The 24,724-nt window shown below is 43.3% G+C and overlaps 1 protein-coding gene across 2 annotated transcripts in view; it reads left to right on the top strand.

Moving 5' to 3' along the window:
* Window positions 1-24,495, top strand: part of TMEM87B (transmembrane protein 87B) — a 47,463-nt gene extending 22,968 nt beyond the window's left edge. The window contains exons 11-19 of one of the 2 annotated variants that reach the window (XM_079110666.1): window positions 749-822; window positions 2,294-2,400; window positions 2,489-2,547; window positions 3,706-3,809; window positions 5,767-5,840; window positions 14,434-14,507; window positions 16,890-16,942; window positions 23,415-23,445; window positions 23,922-24,495. In XM_079110666.1, the coding sequence (XP_078966792.1) occupies window positions 749-822; window positions 2,294-2,400; window positions 2,489-2,547; window positions 3,706-3,809; window positions 5,767-5,840; window positions 14,434-14,507; window positions 16,890-16,942; window positions 23,415-23,445; window positions 23,922-23,981 (636 nt within the window). In that variant the 3' untranslated portion in view covers window positions 23,982-24,495. The remainder of the gene's footprint in view (window positions 1-748; window positions 823-2,293; window positions 2,401-2,488; window positions 2,548-3,705; window positions 3,810-5,766; window positions 5,841-14,433; window positions 14,508-16,889; window positions 16,943-23,414; window positions 23,446-23,921) is intronic. The other variant, XM_079110665.1, reaches the window with a different exon arrangement.
* The last annotated feature ends 229 nt before the right edge of the window (window positions 24,496-24,724 follow it).

Raw genomic sequence — 24,724 nt, 5'->3', positions numbered from 1 at the left:
GAACAACTACAGACTTGGAACTTATTATCCCTACTCTTCACACCGGTGGTTCTTAACGTATCTGAGTACTGGGATCGGAGATGGCCTCCCCCTGTGGAGCCCGCGCAGGGCTGTTGCAGGCCTCCTGTATTAGTTATGTCCACGGACTCCGCAGAGTCTGAGGGGCCTCGTTCAGAAATAACGCCCTCTGGGCTTGGAGGCATGCTGCTCGGGAGGCTGAGACAGGAGTATCACAAGTTCCAGGCCAGCCTGGCACTTAACTGAGGCCTTTCTCAGTCTCTGCCTCAAGCCGTGTCGAAGTAAAAACCTGGGATGTAGCAGAAGAGTGCTCACGGGCTCCATCCCTGGTCCCAGGAGGAAGAAAACAAGATGTCCAGAAATCAGAATCACCTTGGCGTCAGTGTAGCATGATGGGAGAAAGAGAATCTAGTGTCCCTTTCTGCAGGGTCCTCAGTTCGTGAAGTGTGCTTTCAGATTGCTGTTTGGCGGTTCCCAATACTAAAGCAGGAAGTCTGCTGTGTGTACAAAAAAGGGAAAACTAACCCAGCGTGTGTCCCCAGTAGTCACAGATGAAAGGGAGAGGCAGGACGTGGTGGGTGCAGCATGAGTGCTGTGACCAGAGACCTTGCTCCTCTGCATCTGTGGGGCTTGCTGCAGCTCCTCCTGTAAGAATCGGACTCCAGAGCCACCGCTTTTCTCACGCGCGCTCCCGCTCTCTGCTCTGCTATGTTTTGCTGTTTTGCTGCAGGCGAGTGATTCTGACCTTGTCCTTCTGGCCAGCCTGCCTCTCTCCCTTCTCGACTCGGGCTTGTGCTGGTGGATATCCTTTCCTAGCGCAGGCCGGGACCCTCACTGGGGGTCGGGCCCGGTGGCTCTCGCTGCTGCTTCCCCATCCCGGGAGGAGTGACTTAAACTGTACCCAGAACAGCAGTGTGTTGGTAAGTGAAGGCTAGGCAGCTTCCTGCTTGCTTTAGATGTTTTTATTCCTTGGCTTTTAAAAAACATTTCCAAATGATTAAACAATGCCAGGCTTTTCATCTTGTTATTTAAGGACTAAAAGCATTTGTGTGAGTTGTGACGCTGCCCCCATGGACTGGCTGTGTTACTCTGTACTCACTCGTCCTTCAGGAAGACTGAAGAGCAGTTTTGCAGTTTTACAAACTCATTTTCTCATGAAAAGTCAGTTTTTGATTGCCAAACTATTTAGAATTTAAAATAGGCATAAAAGCAAAACTTGCCTCATCCTCCTCGGCTCTGCCCCTGGTGGTGTTGAGTTCACCAGCCGTTCTGGTTGGACTGCTCTGGAGAGAACCAGCGAGCCAGATAGAGATCTGGCTGGAAGCCCTGCTTCAGAAAGGCAGTGTCACCTGAGCCAGGCTCAGAAATCCTTATCTCTTGTGTTCTGGGAAGAGTCTGCTGCAGAGAGGCCCCTCCACCCAGGATGCATGCCTACCTGCAGGAGGCCACACACCACCCTCCAGGTGCCCTTTCTGTGCCTCGTGAGTGACTAGCAGACCTCTGGGTATCCACTGGCCAGTCTACACCAAATCCTGTCTGGACCACACTTTAAACTTCTCCTTCCCAAGGCCCTGAACTTTGACCCGTAGCCTGAGCCAGCACAGCCCTCCAGAAGGGCCTTCTCTCACCTCTGACCTCAAGGAGAGCCCTGGTCCATGTCCAGCCCCGCCCCCACTCCTGGTCCTCCTTCCTGGCCTCACCATCCTCTGCCTGACCGTTGTGACTCTCACAGATGCATGTCCTTGTCCTTCTGTACAGTGGCCCGCCCCCTGCAGCCATGTCCAGGAAGGTCTCCACCTACCCAAGTTCTGATCCATTCTGCATATGGTTTTTAATTTATGGAGTGAAATTGGTAGATGACCCAACATCCTAATTATGGTTATGCAAAGAATCAAAGGAGAATAGACTAGAAAAACAAATAGGAAAGAAGTGAGCAGACCTACTTGAGCCAGATGACACACCCAGGGGCCTTGTGTGGCGTGTCTGCCCGGGTCTAGTGCGCGCAGGGTCCACTTGGGCTGCACCAGCCAGGTCTCCCTGCCAGCGGGTTTCTCTTGAATGTGTTCATTCATCTCAGATGGGGGGAATTATAAAGCAGATTCTGTGTAACGTGTCAGGATTATATAGTGTTGGCTGTGATCACATTTTCTGTTTTTATAAGCTTCAATTTAGGAATGGTGTTAGCAGTATTAACTTTGGAAATGTATAGGATTCTTACTGTGGTTCTTAGGTATTTATTACTATTTAAGATGTTTTCCCTTAACTTTTGTCACATTTTTATAAGTCTGGCACAAACGATGAAGACCCTGAGGCTAAGGAAGAACACAGTGAAGTTCTCCTTATACAGGCACTTTACAAACACGCTCATATTTGCTGTGCTGGGTGAGTGACTAACTTTCTCTTATTATGATAAAGCATTTCAACATTCCTGTTCCTTGCTCCAAAGGTGACTTTTTAATGTATGTTTCAGCTTCTATAGTGTTTATGGTGTGGACAACCAAGACATTTAGAATTGCAAAATGCCAGTCAGTAAGTAAACCTTCCTAGTTAAACAGCCATTAATTTTAATTATACTATTTTATTTTGTGGAAATATGAAGAATTTAGTTTGTTTACAAATAGAGGTAATTTTAATGGAAAATTTCCTCTTACTTTGACCTATATTGTATAGAATTATCAAAACTTTGCCTCTTTTAAACTTTAAAAGAGGTTTTAAAAAAGTTTCTCCTAAATCTTCTTTTTCAATCATGCCTTTTTCTAAACCTTTTATATATTTCGAAAAAATTCCCTTCCTGTATAGTTTAAAATAATAGGAAAGGGCTATAGCTGTAGCTCAGTGGTAGTGTTTGCTAGCATGTGGGTTCAATCCAAGCACAGAAAGTAATAAATAAATAGAAAGGCAGGAGAACTTTCTCCTTGTATACCACCAGTTGGGTGGGCTTCACCTTTTTTTCTTTTTTCCCTTGTGGTACTGGGATGGAACCCAGGGCGGGGCACGTGCTCAGCCCACACTGCACGGAGTTACACGCCAGCCCGCTTTGTGTCTTGGTGGGACTGGGTTCCGTAAGCTTGGCGGTGTCCGTGCTCTACGCCCAGTGTGACTGCAGGAGCCGCTCCCTTGGGGTATCTGGGTGTCTGACTTGCAACGTGGAAGCCCCTCTTTTAGGGGGTCTCTTGAGATGGGGAGCTAGTCTCTAGTTCTGCATAAATCATCACACAGTGCCCCTCGAGTCCTGAGCTGCTGCTGCTTGAGGACAGTTTAATGAAGAAAGAGCTCGGAGCTTCTGGAGCTCTTCCTCCTCCCCTCAGTACTTTCTACTCAGAGTTCTAAGTGTATTTTTAGGATTTTTCTTTCTTTTTTTATGGCGCTGGGAATTGAACCCAAGGCCTTGTGCATGCGAGGCAAGCATTCTACCAAATGAGCTACTTCCCCAGCCCTAGATTTTTATTTTCTAAATCTTTCGGTTCACCCTAAAATTTTATTGAAGGGCATGTTCGTAAGAATAAGTAGCCCTTTAGAAACATTTCAGACAATATAGGTGGCTTAAAAAAATAGGCCCTCATTTATTTGGAAGACTGACTTGTTGGAGAGATGTCATTAATCCCTGTCACGGTGCACTGTTTGGATGGGAAATGTGTATGTTTATCAGAAAATTAACTTTTCATGTTTGAATTGCTCTTATTGTAGGATTGGATGGAACTCTGGGTGGATGAGGCATTTTGGAGCTTCCTTTTCTCACTTATCCTTATTGTAATAATGTTTTTGTGGAGACCATCAGCAAATAATCAGAGGTACCTAGCATACAGAGTTTAAGTTGGCAGGCATTTGCTGACCACCTTTTAGAGTCAGAAACACTTAGAGAAACTGGGGGGGGTGGGTAGTCTTTGCCTTTTAAACAGCGTATAGTCAGTCAAGTAGGGCAGCAACCATGGCGAGTGCAGGACTGTGACGTGAGAGGTGCGTAGACCACACAGGGAGAAGGCCCAGGGCTACCCTGGGCGGAGGCTTGCTGGTGCGCCCTGGGAAGGAGCAGCGGGGAGGACTGAGCTGGGGAAAGAGGGCATCTTCTGGGTGGTGGAAGGCGCACTGGGCAGTTAGGTCAGAACTGAGGTTGAGAGTCAGTCTCCCCGCACATGCACAACCCCCCCACGCCCTCCCTCTCCCTCCCCCCCCCTTCTCTCTCTCTCTCTCTCTCTCTCTCTCTCTTTAACACGGTGGTGCTTGGGCTTGAACTCAGGCCCTCATGTGTGCTAGGCAAGTGCTCTACCACTGAGCTGCAGCCCCAGATGGAAGGTTGAGTGTCTCTTATCCAACATGCTCGGGACATAATTATTTCAGATTTTGGATTTTTTTCAATTATTAAACATTTGCATAAACTTTACTGGTTGAACATCCCTAACCTGAATATCTGAAATCCAAAATGCTCCAAAATCCAAAGCTTTCTGGAGCACTGACAAGATGCTCAGAACATTTTCAGATTGCTGGATTGGGGTGCTCCACCTGTGCTTGCCTCGTAGGGGAGTAAAGCTGGAAAGGAAGGGCAGACCAGGGTAGTGCAGGGCTGTGCCACATTCAGAAACTCGTGCCTTGGCCTGTAGTGATGGCAAGCCCACCTTGCTGCCCACCCTTGAGCTGAGGAAAGAACTGTTAGAATTCTTGTCTGTCCTTCAAGGAAAAAATGAAGAAGCTTGTGCCGGTCTGTGTGTTTCTCTCCCTTCTAGAAATGGTAGTCAGACATGCATGGCACTGTTGCACACCTTCCTGTTTCATCTTTCCATGTTGTCATGTGTAGACCCACTACTTTAAAAAAAAATTTTTTTTGGTACTGGGGATTAAACCCAAAGGTTCCTAGCCACTGAAACACATCCCCAGTCCTTTGTATATTTTATTTAGAAACAGGGTTTTTTTTAAGTTGTTTAGGGCCTCACTAAATTACTGAGGCTGGCTTTGAACTGACAATCCTCCTGCCTCAGCCTCCCGAGCCACTGGGATTACAGGTGTGTGCCACCACACCTGGCCTTTTTTACTTTTTGAGACGGGGTCTCTCTAAGTTGCTTAGGGCCTTGCCGAGTTCCTGAGGCTGGCCTTGAACTTGTGATCTTCCTGCCTCAACCTCCCCAGCCACTGGGATTACAGGCCTGCACCACCATGCCCAGCTCACCACATTATTTTTAAAGGCTTTGTGGCATTCCTGAGTATGAATATAGCAGTTTATATAAGCAGTTCTCAGTTTGTTTCTAGACTCTTGCCGTTATCAACAGTACTCTCAATGTGCTGTTGGACATCTGTCTTGATAAACTCGTTAGTGGAATGAAAGGCAGATGGGACTAAATTGCCAGAAGGTCTTCGAGGAAGGTAGTCTCGATTAACACTCCATCAGCAGGGTGTTTGGATCCACCGGGGCTTTATTTTCACCAGTCAGACCTTCTCTTCCTCAGGGGACAAGCTGGAACATCACGGGCAGGAAGAGAACTCAGGTGGAGAAAGCAGCACAGCAGGACATACCCTTGCCTGAGCACATAGGCTTATAGATGCAGAACTGCTTTCCAGAAAGGCTGCCACTTCTGCTTTCACCAGCAGGGCTTCACAGTAGTTCTTGCTGACTCGAGAATATGATGATTTAATTTTTTATTTTCTATTAAAGAAACTTTTAAAATGTAGGTTTTTATATGTAATGACTTTTAGATATAATCTGAAACTTGAACAGGTTTGATCACAGTAGTCAACTATCCCTTCTTTTTAATACAGATATGCATTCATGCCCTTAATAGATGATTCTGATGATGAAGTTGAAGAATTCATGGTAACATCTGAAAATTTAAGTGAGTGATGTTTTCTTTTTAAGCGACCATTGTACTTATTGCGATGGATCAGATCTTTACCTGATGTGATGCAGGGCCACAGGCATCGTTTAAAATTCCTCTATAAAATGCTTGTAAAACGTTACCTAGAGGAACCCGTATGATGGGAAACCCTAGAGGAGGAGAAGTCAGCGAGTGAGTTCCGGGGGGAGCTGTCGGTCTCGTGAGGTGGGCCCGTGGGTCTCGCTGGCGTCTGGGCATGTTGTGCTCAGGGCCTGAATGCTGCTGGTCCTGCGGTGGTTGCTGAGTTTCTGTGGGTCGTCTCCTCTGCTCTTTGAAAGGCACACATACCTGTGATTTCCCAGTTATGCCCAAACCTTTTCTAATTATGGTTTGAATACCATTTTCATTTTTCTGTTGACTTCTATGTCACATTTTGTAATCTGGTTTATTTTACCATACTACTCTAATTAAAAACATTTGTTAAGGCAGCATCAGTATATAATTCAGTTGCTGAGGGTAATTTTATCTGTTCCTTTTGCTTTCTTCTTACTTTAGTTTCTCTTCTAAGTGACATTCTTTTTCATAATTTATTTTGATTTTCTCATTGTCTAAAATTCTTTGAAAATGTACCGTCTACCCAGTCAGCAACAATCATAGTGTAATCAACAGGCCTCCCGTGTCCCCCTTCCTTACCTTGTCTTATCTTACTGTCACTTGCAAACAGTTCTTTCATGTTTTTTTGATCCTTCTGTGAAGAAAATTCAGAAACCTGGAAAGCTTATTCACCATTAAGGTCTTAAAAGTCAGTGCTTGAAGTTCCAGCTTCCGGTCATGATGAGGCAGACTGCTGGACAAACACTTGTGTTGTTGTTGAACTAATAAGCTCCAGACGAAGCATGAGCAAAGGAAGTACTTGAAAGCACTGGAGAGCAACAAAAGAGGAGGCAGAAACTCGGTAACGGGGGTGGGCACTCTGCAGAGCTCTTGCCCTAGTGCATGGCCTCCGCGAGGCTGCAGTGGTGGGGCTCAGTGAGCTGAGCTGGGTGGGGAGGGGAGTGTGGGGCTGTCTGAGCCTGGAGACCGTGGGGAGAGATCTGCCAAGGAGCAGCCCCCGCTGGGAGCTCAGAACACACAGTCTTTTGACGCTTGCACTGGCCTGTGCAGAGCAAGACCGCAGGACGCCAGTGGCGAGAGGAAGGCCTGGGGAGCAGAGCAGAGATAAGGGGCTGCCCACTGTCTCAGCAAGTGAAAGGGCCTAGAAGGACACCTTGGACGCCCTGGAAATCCCTGGAAGGGCCACATCCAGGACCACTGGGATTCACCTAGAACTGAAGCAGAGCTGAAGTAAAGCCACCTAGTCAGTGATCCAGGGGAGTTCAGGAGAGAGATGGAAACTGGGAGAAAGACAGAGGCAGCCAGAGGAGAAGGAAGACCCGAGTCCTACGACTGAAAATCAGTAACGTGAACTCATTGGATTGGATACACAGAATAAGAGTGAACGTTTGGAGACAGATCAAAAGACATCTTATAAACTGAAAATCAGAGCAAAAGACTAGAAACAAAGTGAAGGTAGCTTCGGTGACCTATGGCCTTCTTGAACATTCTGCATACGCACAGCAAGTCCAGAAGAGGGGGTGGGGGTAAAAATATTGGCCAAATGATTTCCAGAATTGATTGATAACATCAGCCCATGGATCAGCAAAGCTCTAACAAGAGATTCAGACTAGTGTTCAGGGACCTCAGAGTCAGACTGCTGAAAACCAAGACAGGTAGCTTTTCGAAGAAGCCCGTGGAAGAAGTCATGTCAGACCCAAGAGACCAGTGGTAGCAGACTGGAAGTCTTGAAAACAGTGGACTGACATTTTTAAAATAGTTAAAGAAAAAGATTGCCAACCCAGAATTCTGTATCCACAAAAATATTTTTCAAAAATGAAAGTGAGATGAGAGTATTTTCAGGTAATTTAAAGCTCCGAGAATTGTTCATTAGCAGATCTGGCTTAAGAAAAATGCTAAAGGAAATTCTTTAGATTGAAGAGAAACACCATCAGTTTGAAATCCAGCTGTAAAAGAAACAGAAAAAGTCAGTTGACCTTTTGTAGCAAAAATAGTGAAGGAGTATTGTGGGGTTTGTAAGGTATATGGAAGTGAAAGGTATGACTGTAGCATAAAGGACTACAGGTGTGAGTGAAATCAACAGTGTGTTACACAGCTCTGTGTTCAGGGTAGATTGTGACAAGAATGGAACATTTTGGAATCATCAAAGCACCTAGTTAAAAAGCATAGAGAGCTCGACTTGGTGGCACACACCTGTAAATCCAGTAGCTTGGGAGGCTGAGGCAGGAGGATCGCGAGCTCAAAGCCAACCTCAGCAAAAGTGAGGCAACTCAGTGAGACCCTGTCTCCAAATAAAATAAAGAATATAGCTGGGGATGTGGCTCAGTGGTCAAGTGGTTTAATCCCTGGTACCCACCCCCACCCCCCCAAAAAAAGCACATGGAGATACAGCTAAGAAGCCAACAGAAGAGGTAGAACAGAATATTAGAACATAACCCAAAAGGAGATGGGAAGGGAAAGACAGATGGACCAGCATACAACAAATTACAGTATGGTTGATATAAACCTGTTTTAATAATTGCATTAAATGCAGGTAGACTGAATATTCAGGTTCAGAGATTGTTAAACTGTTCTTTTTAAAAAAGGGAAATTCAGCTTATATGATGTCTATAGGAGATACTTTAAAAATTACATATATGGTTGGAAGGAAAGGATGGAAAAAGCTAGACCATGAAAACACCAGGCCTGAGAAAGTTAGTGTGGTTGTGTTTTGATGATGTAAACTGCAAGACAGAATCACCAGGATTTTTTTTTTTTTTTTTTTTCTTTTTTTTTTTTTTTCTTTTTTTTGGGTGCTGGGGATCGAACCCAGGGCCTTGTGCTTACAAGGCAAGCACTTTACCAACTGAGCTCTCTCCCCAGCCCCAGGATTTTTTTTTTTAATATATATATATATATATATATATTTTTTTTTTTTTTAGTTGCTGATGGGCCTTTATTTTATTGATAGGTTGATTTATATGTGGTGCTGAGAATCAAACTCAGTGCCTCATGCATGCTAGGCATGCGCTCTACCACTGAGCCATAATCCCAGTCTTCACCAGGATTTTTAAAAGATCTTTTCAGCTGGGCATGGTGGTGTACTCCTGTAAACTCAGGAGGCTGAAGCAGAGGTAGTGCAAGTTTGAGGGCATCCTCAGCAACTTAGTGAGGCCCTGTCTCAAAATAAGTACTAGGGATGACACTTAGTGCTCCTGGGTTCAATCCCTAGTATCTAAATAAATAAAAGTCTAAAAGCATAATTTCTTTCTTTCCTTCTTTCTTTCTTTTTTTTTATAGAAAAAGGAAAATGTTTTACTGCTTTGCTAGCAAAGGAGAAACACAGGGGACTCCTGTCCCCGGGCCTGTGATTCTGCCTGTCAGGAGGGACAGGAGCATTTTAAAGAGGGATTCCGAGAAAATGAGATTACGGAGGAAAGATCAGGAGGGAGAAGAACAGGGAGGAGAAAGTTAGGGAAAAGAAGGTTGGGAAAAAGAAAAAAACATACAGTTTCAAAGTGACAAGGGATGTAGTCAAGGCATCAAGTGAACCCCTGTTACATTTTCCCACTGTTAATTTCTGGCTTCCATTTCTATGGAAAGTGGGCAGCGACATCTCAAAACTGCTTCCTGCTGAAAAGGGGTGATGAAGAGGGTCTTTAGAATGGAAGCTTTTTACTTGATGTTGCCATCTGCTCTTCTGGGTTTTTGTTGCAAAAGCATTTCTTAACAATAAAACATTGAATTTACCAAGAAGCCATAAATATATGTACACCTCATAACAGTGCTATCAATTTTACTTCCTGAATTTTGAAGCTGCATGGACAGATCGGGTCATAGTTAGCTATTTGAACATTCCATTTTCAGTCCTAATAACACAGGTGGACATATCGGTACTGATGCACATGAGTTGAGCAAAGCCACAAAGCCATCAACCTTGAGTGACCTGTTCAAGTCCACATCGAACAAGATAGACCATGCATATGACTTTAAAAGTCTTGAAAATATTTCCAGAAGGGCTGGTGATTAATTCAGCAGTAGAGTGCTTGCCGAGCATGTGTGAGGACCTGGATTCAATCCCCAGTACTGCAGAAACAAAAAGTTCAAAGATTACTGTCATGTAGAGAGTGAACTGTGACCACCATGGAGTTAAATTAGGCAGTAATGACAGTAAATACCCAGAAAGAATAAACATTGGGAAGTTGGTAGCACGTTCCTAAGTAACTAACGGATAGAAGAAATTGCAGGGGTAGTATAGAATGTTTCATATTAATTGATAAAAATAGCACATCAAACTTTGTGGGACTAGCACAGTCCCTAGAGGAGAATGTGTAGCTTTAATGGCAGTTATTACTAAAGAAAAGAATCGTGTAAAAGTAGTGCTTTATGTGTCTAAAAACTGAAAAAAAGAACAAATTAAACCTGGAGTAATTCATCAAAAGGAAGGGAATTACGAGGTGTTAAGTGCCTGTGTTGTGAGAGAAGCAGAGAAAATCGACAGAGCCATCATTGTCCTCAAAGGGCTTAGCAGAAGGGAATTCACTGCAGACTAGTCTGAAGGAGAGATGAGGACCATAACTCCCAGTGCAGAGAGGGACTCCAGCAGTCGGGACTGCATGGTGGTGTCACAAACGGCTCCATGGTGGTCAGGTGGGCACCTTGGACCAAGGAGACAGTCCTTGAAAAAGTACACACACCAAAACTGCCCTGATCTTAGTCCTAAACTTGCACCACTAAGTTCAAAGAGCCCTTATCTATTAAAGAAATTTGATTTGTAATTTAAAATCTTCCTAAAAAGTACCAGGTCCAAGTGGCTTCCCTAGTGAATCTTTCAAATAGTTCATTGAGGAAGAAATATTTCCATCTAATGCAAACTGTAGGATGTAGAGGAGATGAGAATACGTTCCAATTTGTTTCATAAAGCCAGCACAACTGAGATGCCAAAATCTAACAAAGACATACAAAGAAAAAATATAACAGACCAATATCAGTGAGTGGAGACATTAAAATCCTTTATAAGTATTAATGAATAAAATCCAGCAAAGCATGGAAAGGCAGTCGTCATCAGGGAATTTTATCCCAGAGTCATTAGCCTGTTGTAACATTTTGAAAACCACTTTGTGTAATTCATCATATTAAAAGATCGGAGAAGCCAAGCACGGTGGTGCTCACCTGTAATCCCAGCTCCTCAGGAGGCGAGGCAGGAGGATTGTTGCCAAGTTTAAGGCTGGCCTCAGCAAACTTAGTGAGACCCTGTCTCAAAATAAAAAAGTAATAAATGAGCACAGGATGTAGCTCAGTGATAAAGTGCCTCTGGGTTCAGTCCCCAGCACCAGAAAAGAAAGAAAATGATGTAAGTAGCTCACTAGGTGCAGCGTTGATAAAAACCAACTTCACAAATTACTTTTGGGATGGCGTGAAAAGACCACAGCCACAGTCACACTCGGTGGTGAAAGAGCGAGTACCTTCCTCCCACGACTGAATGGTTCAGTGCGCGTGGGGGCCCCGCAGCACAGGGGCAGAGCAGTCAGCAGCCCCGCAAGCCTAAAAGGTGTGCGGCGTGGGGACTCCGTAGGTCCAGACCACGAGCTTGTACGTGTGGAACACCCTACATTATCTGCAGAAGGTGGGTGGAACAGTAGTGACCACGACAGAACCTCACCAGGTGTTTTTCAGTATACTAACTAAAAGTAGGAAAGTTAAATTGGAGATTGTAATCCTTCAAAAGTAAAATATTTAGGAACAAGTTTATTGAAAAAATGTAAAGAATCTCTGCAATGAAGACCACAAAATAATGCAGAAAGAAATTTTAGAAAAAGGAAATACAGAGATATACATCTATGAATTGGAACTCCCAATATTAAACTGTCAGTTCCCCAAACCAAGAAGTAGGTTGAGGACAATCTGAGTCATAATTCTAGCTGACAAAAAAATAGACACAAAGGTTAAGCTGATTTTAAATGCATATGGAAAAGCAAAAAGCCCGGAGGAGCTTAAACCTTGCTTGAGTCATGACGTGGACACACCTTGAAAACTCATTAAGTGAAAGAAACCAGTGATAGAAGTCAGCCCACATGGTGGTCAGCTGACTGGATGAGGGTACCAGAGGGGTAGTCTTTTCCACAGAAGGTTCTGGAACAACTGTCTGAACATATGGGAAAGCCACCTAGATTGCTAGCACACATCTCCCTGTAATTAATTCAAGGTGGAGCACAGACTTAAGGCTAAAACCTTAAATTGTAACTCTTCCAGATAAAAACTAGAGCTCTCTCCATGACCTTGGATGAGGTAATTTCTTAGTACACAAAAAACAGTAGCCATAAAATTTTTAAAAATCAGTAAAATAGGCTTCATCAAACATTAAAATTTTATGCTCATCAGTAGAAACTTAAGAAAATGGAAAGACTACCCATAGTGTGGGATAAAATTCTCTCAGTACACGTATCTGACAGAGGACTTCAGGTGTAATGTAAGAATTCCTCCAGATCAGTAGAGATAACCCACACTATTAACAGGGACAGGAGACTCGAATGGACATTTCACCAGAGAAGACAGCAGTGACAAAACGCATGGTCACAGGTGCTGCACGTCCTTGTCACAGGGAAGCAGCTCAGGCCATAATGAGATGCCACCACACATCCCTTAGAGGGCTGAAAACACCAGACCCGCGCCGTCTGCTGGAGAGACCCGGCAGCTGGGCGTCTTGCACACCTCTGAAAGAAACAGCAGGCCAGAAGAGCGCTCAGAAGCAGCTCCGCCGTTGCTCACAAAGCCAGACTCAGAGCTGTCAGGCAGCCCAGCCGTTCCACGCCAAGAGGAAGTGAAGCAGGTGTCCACAGGACAGACCCTTGACAGCCACTGTACTCTCATCACCCTAAACTGGGAATAACAGATGTCCATCAGCAGGTGAGCGGATGAAGAAGTTCAATACTGTCCACTAACAGAAAGTACCCAGCGTCCTCAACAGGAGTGAATCTAAGAACTTTGTGTTTCTTGACATACCCAAATCCAAAAGAGCGTAGGGTCCTCAGATGGTAGTCCATACGTGGAATCCTAGGAGAGGCTAAGCAAGCCATGTGATCGCCTCAACAGGGTTGCTTCTGATGGGATGGGATTGATTGAAAGGGAAGGTGAAGGACCTTCCATGATGTGGGAGTGTTAAAGCTCTTGATTGGGATGCTAGTTACACAAGGGTATGTGTTCGTCAAACCTCTAGCCTGTACACTTGAAATCTGTGTGTTGTTACAGAACTGTACTTCAGTTTTTAGGAATGAGTGTATTGCACCTCTTAGAGAAATACTGTGATTTCCAGTGTCCCATAGAGCATTTTTAGATTCCAGGACTTCATCTTGGTTTATTATATCATTTTATGCTGTTGATCCCATGATGATGTACCAATTATCCTAGTTTATGGAGAAGCAATATTTGTAAATTATTGTAATGACAAATGTGAATACTTACTGGGCATAGATTTTGTGTCAGGCACTTTTTATGTGCTAAGTGGTTTAATGCTCCCCAGAATTCTATGACAGAGACAGTGTAACCCCCATTTTAGAGTTGGGAATGCTGAGTCATTGCTGGGCCAAGGTTGTATGAGAAGCACCAGATTCCCAGTGAGGCGGTTTAGTTTAGGACCCACGCTCTAGACTCCTGCCACCCTGAAACTGCTGACTCAAAGAAGAGCTTCTGTCAAATAGGAACAGAATCTTTTTCTTCCTTATTTCTACCATAAGCACATTCCATATCTCTTTCCTTACTCATATATCAGCAAAGTAAAAAATAACCCAAATATATGTTTTAATCTTGAATATGATGATGTAAATCCTGTAGATTTCAAAGTCCTTGAACTGAAATGAGTTGAAGCTGAGGAATTACATGTCGGTATGCTCGTTTGAGCTCTGAAGCTCGGTGTCAAACTAGCAGCTTGGAAACCTGGTTGTTTTGATGAACAGTTGTCAGAACCTCTGCCTGGGGGACAATGAACAGAAATCCGCAAAGACGTGCGGCCTCGCCCATAGGAGCAAGCTAGAAATGCTGGTCTTCCATGGTGGCCAGTGGCCAACGGCTGCAGGGGCTGCAGGGGAGGGAGCGGGAGCAGGCAGGGCCGCCAATAGGTGCAGAGCACAGGCGGCCAGGGGAGCGCCAGGGGGCTGCAGTTGGCCTCCAGGGCCGTGTGTTTCAGAGTCGCTAGAAGAGAGGACACGTGTTTCCAGCACAAAGCTGCGGTCGCTGTCTGAGGGCATGAACGTGCTGGTCACCTGACCGATCATGCACCTTGTGTACATGTGTTGACGTGTCTGAGCAGCCCGTGAACACATGCAATTATATCAATTTTAATACGACTTTTCCATACCTCTGTCTAGGTCTTTAAATGGCATAGTAAAGCTAGCGCTCTGCCCAGAGTTTCCGCTATTAAATCTCCTTTAGGGAAAAAAAAGTCCTTTTCCTTAATGGGTTATTAAATGTGATGAATGTGAGGAATTTTATAATTTACATATTTCTATGTTTCTCTTCATAGCTGAAGGAATAAAATTAAGAGCCTCAAAAACTGTTTCCAATGGAACAGCTAAACCTGCTACTTCAGATAATTTTGTGAGTATAGTATGTATTTAATAGAATCTCAGTCATTAATACTTCAGAACTGGTAAGAGTCTGTTATTCATTGATTGGCAGGACAGTTTCAACCATGGTTTTTGATATAAAAATAATTGTTACCATATGGCAATACTAGTTCAGTCCCATAACTATAATATCCCTGTTTTGGATTCTTCTCAAAAGTGGTGTCCTTGGGCCAGCAGCATGAGTGTCACCTGGAGCTATTAGAAATGCAGACTCTCAGGCCTACCCCAGACCTGCAATTCTGAATCTGTTTTCCAATAAGATTCCATGAGTGATTGATTATGTGCATTAAAGAGAAGCTTTTTATAATTATAGCTTGTGTTTTCAGCATATTAAATTGATTCGTGAATCCATTTTAATCGCATGTGTTACCTATTGGGAAAAGGACTTTGTGTTATCCACAGTTACCAAAATCAATAGATTTTTTTTTAATGAACTATGGAAGCTTGAATAAAATGGTATGATATAGAATATGGACATTTTGTGCATAAAAGTGATTATTCTGAAGATAAAGAAAAATGGAAATGTCTTGTTGAGCTTCTACTCTGCTGTCTAGAATTTTATATGCTACAAATAATACTATGTAAAAAATTGTATATGCATATAAGTTCTAATAGGACAGATGATGTATGAAAATATTGTATTTGGTAAATTCTCTAATTTTCATATTTGGTAATAATCCTTTAAAATGTGTTATTTGTTTCATAGCAATTTAAGCATTCAAAAAATATTATAGTTTCCTTTATCTGATGTTAGAACTATAGGTTGAACATCAGTAATCAAACATTCAAAATCCAAAATACTCCAAAGCCACTCTGACACAGATGGAAAAGTTCACACCATGAAACTTTATTTCATGCTCAAAATTGTTACAAATATTGTGTGAAGTTACTTTAGGGCTGTGTGCATAAAGTGCATACAAATCATAAATGAATCTTGTGTTTGGACTTGGGTCCCAACCCTAAGCTGTCTCATCATGCATATGCAAATATTACAAAATCTGAAAAAGTCTGAAGTCTGAAACATGTTTAGTCTCAACCATTTTGGATAGGGATACTCAACCTGTATTACAATTTTAATTTCTTAGTTTTTCCCCTATTCTAGTACGTATCTCAGGGTATTTTAAAATTCATCATTTGCAAATATAGCCAGTCCCCGTAGTGCACACCTGTAATCTCAGCAAGTTGGGAGGCTGAGGCAGAAGGAACACACGTTTGAGACCAGCATGGGCAACTTAGTGAGATGCTGTCTCAAAATAAAATTTAGAAAGGGCTGGGGCTAGTTCAATGGTAGAGTGCCCCTGGGTTCAGTCCCCAGTACCAAAAAGAAAAAGAAGTCTTTGCAAATGTGTTAAGAAAATAGTTTTTCATTTCTCTTAAGTTAGGTGCAGTTAGGTCTTGATCAGAGACTGGGGACTTTACCCTCATTGATCTGTCTCTACTCAAGACCTGCTCAGAGATCAGGATTCCTATTAACCCTGGCTCAGTTGCTTTGTCTCTGTTGGTAAGCAAAGTGTAGTTCATACTAGAACTAGAGCATTCTGTGTAGCCAGGTAGACAATAAAGAAAACTTTGATTTGTTTTATATTATAAAACAAGATATTCAGTATACCTTTTCTCTGAAATGATTATGAGCAAGTTCCTGTTGGGGAACAAAAGTTGTAGATAGCCCAGCTGGCCTTCCTGCTCCTTTTCTTGTCCCTCTAGGGATGTGAGCGCTGCACAGTGACACCTGGCTTTGCTAAGGTAGATTATTTGGCACATCCTCCTTTCCTCTTGAAAAATTATTAACTTGTCATAACTTTTTTGTGGGGGGAGTACTGAGGCTCTAACCCAGAGGTGCCCTGCCACTGAGTTACATCCCCAGCCCTTTTTATTTTTTGAGACAGGGTCTCACTAAGTTGCTGAGGGTCTCACTGTGTTTCTGAGGCTGGCCTCATACTTGAGGTCATACCATCTCAGCCTCCCTAGTTGCTGGGATTACAGATGTGCACCACAGCACCTAGCTAATTCATAAGAATTTCAACAAATTAGGAAGTGTGGAGAAGCACAAACAGTGCAAATCAGTGTTCAAGAAACTGTTTTCTATCTTCTGTGTCAATTGTTGTTTCTCAGGACAAAAAATAACATGTATGCATCTGACAGAATCCAAAAAGTGAAAAAAAACTGAAATCAGCATTTTATTTGCCTGTTTATAAACACACTCATAATTTCTGTGTGGCATATGTACCAACTTCTTGGGACAGATAGCAACTAAAAGAATGTCATGGATTCGAACTTAAATACTTATATTCTTCTAAAAAATTCTTTCAAATGATATTAAGCAAGTGCTAAATATAAATATTTGTTTCTACAGGATGAAGATTTGAAGTGGGTGGAAGAAAATATTCCCTCTTCATTCACAGATGTGTAAGTATTCTGTTAAAGTCCCAACTTCAGCTGCAGTGTAACAGGCTGGTCTCATGCTGGCACTTGCTTTTTCGGCCTCAGCTCCATGTTTCTGTTGCCAGGGAAGGGCTGTTGTTTTGTTTGTTTTGACTTTTTGGTTTTTTAGGTTTTTGATTTTTTTTTTTTTTTTTTTTTTAGAGACAGAATCTCAGTTGCTTAGGGCCTCACTAAGTTGCTGAGGCTGGGTTTGAATTCTCATCCTCCTGCCTCAGCCTCAGTCTGCCAAGTTGCTGGAATTACAGGCCTGAGCCACTGTGCCCATCTGACTGGTTTATTTCTTAAGAAAAATCAACAAAAGCAAAGCCCTGACTTAGTCTCTCTCTCTCCCTCTTTTTTCACTTAACAGAATGTGTAATACTAATGACCTGGGACAAACTCCAGCTTTTTCTAATCTACAGTTGTCAGCGTCATTTTATTTTGATATAATTTTTTGTTATGGAAAAGTTCAAACATATAAAAACTTTTTATAAACACATATGACCCACAATACCATGCATCATATTTTGGAGGAAAATGAGCATGGGAAAAATAGAATTCATAGGATCTCTCTGGGGAACCTGGAGCTGTTGAGGTCCCTCTCTGTCCTTGTCCTGTTCAGCACATGAATTCCACATAGTTATCACGGGAAAGACAGAGGCACCCAGCCTGGGAACATCTCCTCATACTGCTCTGACCTCCCTGTCCCAGCTCTCTCTCTTAAACAGTTCTGTCTGGTCTGATACTCCTTTCACCTAAGAATGTCCTATTTCTTGCAATGCACTGTGCTGGAAATGAATCTGTGTGAATAAATCTTTGTTTCACTGTTTCTTAACAGTATTTTTGCTAGGTATAGAATTCTTGGTTGATAGTGTTTTTCTTGCAACACTTCAAATTTTGTCACGTGCATTTCTTCTGGGTTTCAGAGTTTCAGAAAAAAGTCTCCTTTGATTCTTTTCCTTGTTCCTCCATATGTCTTATGGGTTTTGTGTGGTGGTTTCAGTTTTTGGTTTTGTTCTGCTAGTTTTAAGACTTTCTCTTCAGTGTACATCACTCAGAATATGATGACTCTGTGTGTGTGTGTGTGTGTATGTGTGTGTGTGTGTGTGTGTGTGTGTGTACATCCTTTTTCATTTGTTTTGGCCAGATGCCTTAAAGTGAAATTGATGGATCATGATAATGTAGTGTTTAACATTTTGAGAAAATGGCAAGCTGTTTTCCAAAGCTGCTATTATTTTACATTCCTTTTAGTAATATATGAGGGTCACAGTTTGTCTTTGTCCTTGCCAGCACTTGTTATTGTCCATCTTTTTATGTTGTCTTTTCATGGCTATGAAATGGCATCTCATTTTGCTTTGAAGGGACTGCTGTTATTTAAACTGTGGTAACTGAAATTGACGCATGTGCGAAATAGGAACTAAAACTAACGATGCACTGTTATGCTTTTTTTTTTTTAACAGAAAACATGTATATATTCTTTTATGTTTACCCATGTATTTAGTATTTCTTCCTAACATATGAAACATGAGCTCAGAGCCCTCTCCTGAGGGTCTTTTTTATTTCTTACAGTATGGGTTTGCTGGCAGACATCCTGTTTTATTTATGTGAAAACGTATTGTTTGCCTTCCTTTCCCAAGAGTAGATTTGCTGACTGTAGAAACCTTGGTTGACCTTTTGAGCTCTTCACACCCTTCAGGACTTTCACATTGTAACTTTAGCATGTTGACTTCCTTCTGGTTCTCAAAGCTCTACCACCATCAAGGCTTGATTAAGCTGATGGAACTTTTTTTTGTTTTTAATATTTTTGTTTTAGTTGTAGGTGGACACAATACCTTTATTTTATTTTTATGTGGTGCTGATCATCGAACCCTGGGCCTCACACATGCTAGGCGAGTGCTCTGCCACTGAGCCCCAGCCCCAGCCCTGGAACATTTTTATACATGTCTTTTCTTCTTACCTATCCTGTTTCTCCTAAGCAAAGCAATAGGTCTTTTATTTTTCCATACTTTTTATTGACACATTATAATACATAATGATGGGGTTCGTTGTTACATATTCATGCATGCACACAATAGAACAATATAATTTGGCCAGTATTATTCTGCAGTGTGTCCCCTTTCCTCTCCTCCTCCTTCCCCTGGTCCCATTTCTTTATTGATCTTCCTTCAGGTTTCATGAGATCCCTTGCACCTTTATGTTTCCTTTTCCCCTTTAGTTTCCGCATATGAGAGAAAACAAACTACCCTTGACTGATTTGGCTTCCGTTGCTTAACATTCTCAAGTTCTATCCATTTTCCAGCAGATGACATACTTCATCTTTAATTTTGGCTGAGTAAAACTCCATCGTGTATATACACTACATTTTCTTTATCCACTCATCCATTGAGTGACACCTAGGCAGGTTCTGTAGCTTGGCTATTGTGCATTGTGCTACTGTACACATGGGTGTGCATATATTGCCGTATGAAGACTAATTCTTTAGAATAAGTACTGAGGAACGGTGTGGCTGGGTCCTGCAGTGCTCCGTTCCCAGTCTTATGAGGAACCGTCATACTGGTTTTATAGTGGTTGTATTACTCATAGTCCCATCAACAGTGTATAAGTGTCCCTGTTTCTCCACATCCTTTCCAGCATTTATATTTTGTGTTCTTGATAGAGTTAGATGAAATTTCAGTGTAGTTTTGATTTGCATTTCCCTAATTGATAATGGTGTTGAACATTTTTTCATATTTTTGTCATCCATTTGTATTTCTTCCTTTGAGAAGTGTCTATTTAGTTCATTTGCCCATTTATTAATTAGGTTATTTGGGGGGGTGTTAAATGTTTTGAATCCTTTATATATTCTGGATATTAATCCCCTGTCAGAAGAACAGCTGGCAAAGTCTTTCTCCCACTCTGTAGGTTCTTCACTTTGTTTCCTTTGCCATGTAGAAACTTTTTAATTGGATGCCACCCCACTTATTAACTCAGCATTATTTCCTGAGCTTTAGGGGTCCTGTTGAGTCATTGCCTGTGCCTACCTGTCAGTGCTGACCCTACATTTTCTTCTAGGAGTTGTATAGTTTCTCATCCAGTCCTAGGTCCATTATGTGCAGGGTGTGTGATAATGAGCTAGGCTCATTCTTCCACATGTGGATAATCAGTTTTCCCAGCACCTGTTGTTTAAAAAAAAAAAAAAGGCTGTCTTTTCTGCAGTGTGTTTTTGGCGCCTTTGTCAAGAATCATATGATTGTTTCTGTGTGGGTTTCTCTGTCTGTACTGTTGGTCTGTGACTGTTTTGATGCCCATACCATGCGGTTTTTGTCACCATAGCTCTGTAGTATAATTTGAAGTCAGGTATTTTGTTTCTTCTAGCGTTGCTTTTTGGCTTAGAATTGCTTTGGCTATTCCGTCTCTTACTCTTCCAAATTAATTTTAGGACTTTTTTTTTTTTTTTTTTTTTTTTTTTTTTTCGGTACTGGGGATGGAACCCAGGGCCTTGTGCTTTCGAGGCAAGCACTCTACCAGCTGAGCTATCTCTCCAGCCCAATTTTAGGGCTTTTGTCTAGTTCTGTGAAGAAAACTGGTATTTTGGTGGCATTGTATTGACTCTGCTTCTTATTTTTGGCGGTGTGGCCATTTTGGCAGCATCAATTCTGTGAGCACGGAGCCCTTCTGTCCTGAGGGCTAATTAGTGATACTCTCCATGTGGAAGTCTTTCATCTCCTTGGTGAGATTCATTCCTAGGATCTCGTTTTTCCGGGTGCTGGGACCGTTTTCCTGATGTCCTCCTCAGCAGAGTCATTATCGGTGTATAGGGAAGCCATCGATTTTTATTCTGTTTCTTCATTTTTAAAAGCCAGGTCATTATTGGTGGCTCCTTGTGCGACCCCTCAGGGTGAGCCGGGCGCTGCCGCAGCGGCCCCCTGGGCGGCGGGTTGGTCCTGCGGGGAAGCCGGCCTCGCCGCCTGGCCGGGCCTCGCGCTGGGCAGGGCGGCCGCCTTAGCCTCGGTCGGCTTCTGGAGACGCCGGGCCTCCCGGCCCGCTCCGCGTGGAGCATGGACGGCGCGGCCCGCTCCCCCCAGGCCCGGCCGGCGCGGGCCGTGCTGCGGCCCCTGAGGCCGAGGCCGGTCCCTTCCAGCCCAGTTCCGGCCAGGCCTCGTCTCGGGTGGGGAGGAAGGCTGTCGCTTCTCGGCCCCTGTCGAGCTGACCGAGTTCTTAGTCCTCACTCCTGAGTGCGCGGTGAGTCGGCTCGTGGACCTGGTGTGTTAGACTCCGCGCCCGGGAGACGGCGGGGTGGCGATCCGCGGCCTTCGTGGCCCTGGGGCAGGATTCGCTGCCTGCTCCAAAGGGTCTTTGCCTCCAGTTCTCGAGGGAAGTTGGCCTGTGGCTCTCCTTCCTTGATGTGCCCTTGCCTGGTTTCGGTATGAGGGTGATCCTGGCTTCACGCAGTGGATTTGGAAGTGTTCATCCCTTTCCATTTTATGGAATAATTCGAGGAGGATCGGCATTAGTTCTTCCTCAAAGTCCTGGTAGAATTCAACTGAGAATCCCCGTGGTCCTCGGCTTTAATTTGTTAGAAGACTTTTTCTGTCTCATTGCTTGTGATTGGTCCAATGTGTTCTCTTGATTGAATTTTGGCAGGTCACATGTGTCTAGAAATATATCCATTTCTTCTAGGTTTTAAAATTTATTGGAGTAAAAGTTTTCAAAAGAGTCTCTAAAGATCTGCCGAATTTCTGTGATGTCTGCAGCAATTTCTTCCTCATCTCTGATTTTATTAATTTGGGTTTGTTTTTGTGTGTGCTTTTTTTCTTGTTTTGCTTAGTTTGGCTAAGAACTTAACACTCTTGTTTATCTTTGTTTCATTGATCCTTTGCATTTTTATTCTCAATTTCATTGATTTCAGCTCTGATCTTATTTCCTTCCCTCTACTGGTTTTGGAATTGGTTTCTTCTTCCTTTCAAGGACTTTGAGATGCATCTTTAGGTTATTTATTTGGGCGCTTTCTGATTTTCTTATGTGGGCACTCACAGACTTTCCTATTAGAACTGCCTTCATAGTGTCCCAGAGATTCTGGTATGTTCTATCACTGTTCTCATTTGAGTCCAAGAATTTTTACTTTTTTTCCTCCAATTTCATCATTCAAAAGTGTATCATTCAATCTGTGTGTTTATGTAGTTTCCATATGGTTCTTTTGGAGTTGATTTCTAATTTCATTCTGTTATCATCAGATAAGATGTAAGGAATTATATCAGGTTTTTTGTATTTGCTAAGAGTTACTTTGTGGCCTAAAATATGGTCTGTTTTAGAGAATTTTCCATGAACCCCTGAGAAGGAAAGTGATTTACACTGTTGTTGGATGAAATAGTCTGGATGTCTGTGAAGTGAGTGCATTTTACGCAGAGTATTTTTTAGATCCTTAGAGTCTTTACTGAGTTTCTGTCTGGATGACCTATCTAACAGCGAGAGGTGTGTTGAAGTCACCCAGGATTATGTGCTGGGGTTTCATGGAGGCCTTAATTTGAGTAGTGTCTGTTTTATGTAATGAGGCGCACCCACTTTTGAGGCTACTCACTCTCGGGTTTTCTTGCCAGTGTGGTGTGGCTTTGTCTCTTCTGATTGGCTTGGCATGTCTGCTGGGTCGCGGTGAGGGCAGCGACTCCTGCGCACTGCAGGTGTGGAGGGCTCCCTTCTGCCGCCTTTCCTGGCGTGTTCACTCTTGGCTCTTAAGAGCTCACTGACACCCGCGATGTGGGTTTTCTCATCAGATGGCAGGTCACCACTCTGACGCCTACCCAACTAGTCAGAGAGCAAAACAGCACAGAAGTGAAAAGTGAATCCACGTTTGGGTGTCAGTCCTGCTGGGGAGGATCCACTTGTGTGTTTTTAGCTGTTGATACTCCTCCACCACATTGCTCCAGGATTTCTTATCTTGTATGGGTTTCCTTTCTGAAGTTAGGGTATTCAAATGATTCAGTTGACTTTTGACAAAGCAGTTCTTAAAGGAGCACACATTCTGAAAAGGGCTTTATCCAAAGTAAGCTATCACCCTCTAAATTTGTAATCATTTACTCATGTACATTTGCTAATCCGCATCCAGAGGGCAAAGTGGAGCATGACTTCCCACCCAGGGAGCCCACTGTCCCGCAGGTCCCGTGGTCCCGATGTCTGTCACCGTAGGGTCTGTCCATCTTTGAAGCTTATCCCTCAGCGGCTCCCGCATCTGCTTGGCGGCGTGGCGTTCCTTTGTTTGAATGTGCCCCAGTTTATCCGTGTGGGCCGCTTCCAGCTTGGGGCTGTTGAGAACAGTGCTGTTCGGAAAATCCTTCTCCATGTCCACTAGTGAACCTGCGTGTTCCCCAGTCTTGGCTGAGCCTGTCTGGAGTGGGAATTGTGGACCTCGGGCTGTTCTTGTTATTTTCCTAGATTCATTGGCCTACTCTTAATAACGTCACTTTTTTTTCTTCTATTTTAGAGCACTTCCAGTGTTGGTGGATTCAGATGAGGTAAAATATGTTTTTTGCTTATTTCCTTAGAGCTGTTATTGTCACAAAATAGAAATGTATTTCAGAAAGAAATCGTGAAAGTTACCTTTTAAAATAGGTATCAGTTGAGCAGACACCGCAGATTGGTGTGTGGTAAGGCGTAAAGGACTTGTGGGTGAAGTCCTCATTTCAAACAGAAGCTGAATAAGTGCTTGTTGGCATGAAAGAAGGACACAGGTCTCAACAACCCTGCACGAGCCGCGCTTGCCTCCCGGAGCGTCTGGGCTGTCGTGTTTCTAGGTGGCAGGGAGGTGAGGTTTTCCCACCTTTCAACAGGTCATTGGTGCATTATTAGTGTGTCTGGATTATACCTTTACTTTCTCTATCTGATTCTTTCCCAAACTTGACAACTTAAATTGTGATTTTTAAAAGATTAAAAACTTTTGTTATGGTTTTAGAAGCAGCATTTTGACACATAATTTTTCTTTTCCTTCTAGGAAATTATGACCAGATCTGAAATAGCTGAAAAAATGTTCTCTTCAGAAAAGATCATGTGATCAGAACGTGTGTAAATAAAACACGGTTAACGGTAAAGGACTCTGACAGAGGGGCGAAGAGCCTCGTTATGGTGTGACTTAAGAGGCGCTTGCCGTGCTGTCCTGGAAGTCAGTGTGTCAGAGCGAGGACCCCGGGTGGTGGAGGGCTCCGCGTCCATGCCAGGGGGTGCGGGTGGCCTGGGTTTGGAAGGCACCTGAGAGAAGTGCTCAGTGAAGACGTGTGTGCAGACGCCCGTTGGCGGCGGTGCCAGTTGTGTGGACTTGGTTCTCTTTCTCTTCTCTGGAAAGGAGGGTAATTCCAGATATCTTTAAATTAGATGGACTCTCCTCCTGTTCTTTCTGCTCATTTCTGCTCACCTTCGAGGTAGATAATGTGATTCTTCTGAAGCATAGCCTATCCCCATCTTTTGGATTTGTAATTACTAGATGCAGTGATGATTTTTTTTTTTTTTTTTTTTTTACTTTCATACTGCAGTGATTTAATGTTGGAATATAGGCGTGTTTTTATGTCTCACTTTACCTTTTTTTTTAGTCTGCACAGTGCCCTCGTTTATATAAATAGCCCCCGTGAGCATCAGATCATGGAGTTAGGTCTTCTCTGAGCTCAGGGGACACAAGTGCCCAAAGAGAAAAGTCTTAAGAGTCACTTGCAAAGATTCACTCGGCCACTGCCCCCTCCTCCACCACGGGTACATGTACTGCTGCTGGATCTGCTGGGGAGGTGGTGGACACCTGGCCGCCTG

Source organism: Sciurus vulgaris (assembly GCF_902686455.1).
Source record: "Sciurus vulgaris genome assembly, chromosome: 14".
NCBI lineage: Eukaryota > Metazoa > Chordata > Mammalia > Rodentia > Sciuridae > Sciurus > Sciurus vulgaris.
Note: the sequence above shows the minus strand (reverse complement) of the source record. Positions and strands in the feature narration are given on the sequence as shown.